General features: G+C 40.7%; 1 protein-coding gene across 1 annotated transcript in view; it reads right to left on the reverse strand.

Annotated features, from left to right (window-relative positions):
• LOC108627345 (semaphorin-1A-like) overlaps window positions 1-2,701 on the reverse strand; it is a 30,622-nt gene extending 27,921 nt beyond the window's left edge. Inside the window, exons 1-2 of the mRNA XM_026815608.1 lie at window positions 2,678-2,701; window positions 2,172-2,313 (exon numbers count right to left, since the gene is read on the reverse strand). Of these exons, the coding sequence (XP_026671409.1) occupies window positions 2,172-2,313; window positions 2,678-2,701 (166 nt within the window). The remainder of the gene's footprint in view (window positions 1-2,171; window positions 2,314-2,677) is intronic.
• Window positions 2,702-2,804: the final 103 nt, after the last annotated feature.

Genomic DNA, 2,804 nt, shown 5'->3' on the forward strand with positions numbered 1-2,804 from the left:
CTCGTTAAATATTCAAATTAGAAGAAAAATACATAGAATCTTTCTTTGTAGAGGATGTTAGTGCCTACAACTTCTGTATAAAAAATTTTTCGCCAGCATCAATAACTAATTGGATATTTTCTTCTATACTTTCTAGCACGTAGCTATTTATGATTAGCATTGTTCTTCCGACGTCTGATTTCTTTTTAATTATAGGAAATGCGTTTCTCTAAGGTATATAAACTTTTGGGATTGACTGTATAGCAAATACATCCTTAAACAGATGATAATAAAGTTTATGACTTGCTTTGCTGTAATGAAACAGACTCAGCTCGATCGAAATAAAAAGAAGGGGTTAAGGAGAGGAGGGAATCGTTCGATTGCTATTCGGTGGACGCAGCGGAAAGATATTAGGTGGAATCAGGGGAGCGGTATAAAACGGCGGACGACGGAATGATAATGTAATAAGTGGCGGTGATAAGGGAAACTAGTTTGGTCGGACGGCGGGGGAACGAAATCGTTGGGGTCAGCAATGTAAAATCGCTGAGCAAAAGCGACGAGGACGAGGGGAGATCGGGTTTAAGAGGGCAAAGGAAAGAAGCGAAGAGTATAATGGATATTGGGGAGCCGGAGTCTGCGGCGGCCGGGCAAAGGAATCAAATCCATTTGCTCGTCACCTTATCGTTAAGTAATAATTGGGCCGGTCAGCGATCAGTTCTCCTTTCGGGTTAGGAACGGGGCGTTCGAAACGATCGGCGAACGATAAAACGGCACACCGGGAAGAAGAATTACCGCGAGCAGCCGTTGATACAAAGCGAGATAGCCGCGGGAGAAAGAGAGATCAAGCTGAATGGATTTACTGGTATAACCCTCCGTCCTCCTGCCGCTGTAAGGAATATCGAAGCCGTTCTTATCTGCGACCAAATTTATAACCCGCGTAGACCCTCGATTCACGTTGCATTCTCGAAATTGCCCGGCCGCAATTACTCACGACGCTATTGACTCGAACATTCAGAGCCGGGTTCATGAAGTTTAGATTGAAACTTACTTTCCACTCGTCTTCCCTTTGGAATTTCCAACAGAATAGTTAATTCCGGATTTCGAGAATACCTCGTAGGAATTAAACGTTATAGTACGTTTTAGGAGATGGATAATGGGGACATAATGAAACTTCTGTACTCGAGCTGTGTGCAACTATCGTGTATCGTGTACGCGATGCGAGGGCGGTGAGCGTGAGCCTTGAGAGTTGTTAGACTATTTGGTTCTTGGACTAAAGCCCAATTAGCCTATGCACACATTTGTTCCCCGCCCCTTTGCTTTCAGCCAAAATTTGATCTCTATTTAGAGATTACGTACCCAGGCGCTTGTACTCGAGATCATTTTAGATTCGCCGCGATCAAATTAACTACACCGGACGCCAATCTTGTTCACGGAAGTCAGCGAGATCGGTCATTAAATTCTAATCGAATCATTTACAAAGTCTAATGAATCAATTGAGAGAAACAAGAAGCGCACTTAAAAAATTTTAAAATTATGAGTATTCGTCAGTTTTACCATTTGATCATAAAAACTTTAATGAAAATCCTGGATTAAATCGAAAAATAAATCTCAGGGGTCTTTTGCAATGTCAGTCTGTTTGCGAAATTGGCCCCGATCCCACGGAGTGTACACTCGATAAGGGCGCAAGTGTAGTGCATCGGGTTAGGCCAACCTCTCTGTGTCCAGTACACAGAAGGTTGAGTGCGCGCACTCGACGAGGTTCTCGGCAAACGTCATAGCGCGATGAACTTACGGACGTGTATATATACAGTTACCACCAAAAGTGAATACGCTTTCCGGAAAAATAAAATTCATTGCTGCAATTTATAACTGTTCAGTATCAATACTCTAATAAAAATATAATGCAGCCACGATATGTCCTGACGATACGTTTTTTGCAGATAACTAACGAACTGAATACTTTAATTTTTTCTGAGTGATAATTTTTATTAAAGGAATAATTTTCTGCATAAAAAAAAGTCGAAATTCATTAAATCACTTCAAGTCTTTATAATATCAATAAATGTCTAATAAATTATGTCAGTTTTTATTATCATCAATTTTTTAGCATATATAATTTTAGATTTTCACGGTGCACATTCGCTTTTGATTGTTGCTGTACAAACAGGGTGTGTATAGGGAGGTATACTCACGTATTTCATTGAAATAGAAAGGGTATTCGCCGGGCACGGAACAGTTGAGCCTCGCTTTCAGGAAGCTCGTCCATCTGTCGCTGAACGCATGAGGTCCGCCCTTGTCGTGCTGGCACACTCTACCGACCCGCGAGTACACCGCCTAAAACACACGAACAACCCCCATCGTACATATAATACGTCGCGGCCCTTCGATTTTCCTTTCTTCGCCGCGAGTCTCCGCCGTGACGAGAAAAATGAAGCGGAAACCTCTGGTGCACCGCGGTACGTAAAAACTCGATAAAGAATGCTGGGAATGTCGGGTTACTTTTACTCTTCAACGGTATTTATTGCCTACTTTCACTTGCAGAGTCAGGAAATTGTACGTTAGTAAGGAAAACCAATATAATCAATTAATTACTTCTGTTTTAATTTTAATCCGTTTGTATCATTAATGTACATAGTATGAAGTATTTTTTATTATGAATTATGTATTGTATCGATCATTTATAAGACGTATTAATTACTATGCCAAATATTGCATGAATCATTGCATCAAATGTATAGCAATTATGATATGGAGTAGTGATCCTCTAGGGAGGGTCTGGACAGTTAAATAAAGGTTTACCTAAACCGGAAGTTACATATTTGAAA

Source organism: Ceratina calcarata, unplaced genomic scaffold (genome assembly GCF_001652005.2).
Source record: "Ceratina calcarata isolate Rehan_Ccalc_2016 unplaced genomic scaffold, ASM165200v1 scaffold125.2, whole genome shotgun sequence".
In the NCBI taxonomy this organism is placed as follows: domain Eukaryota; kingdom Metazoa; phylum Arthropoda; class Insecta; order Hymenoptera; family Apidae; genus Ceratina; species Ceratina calcarata.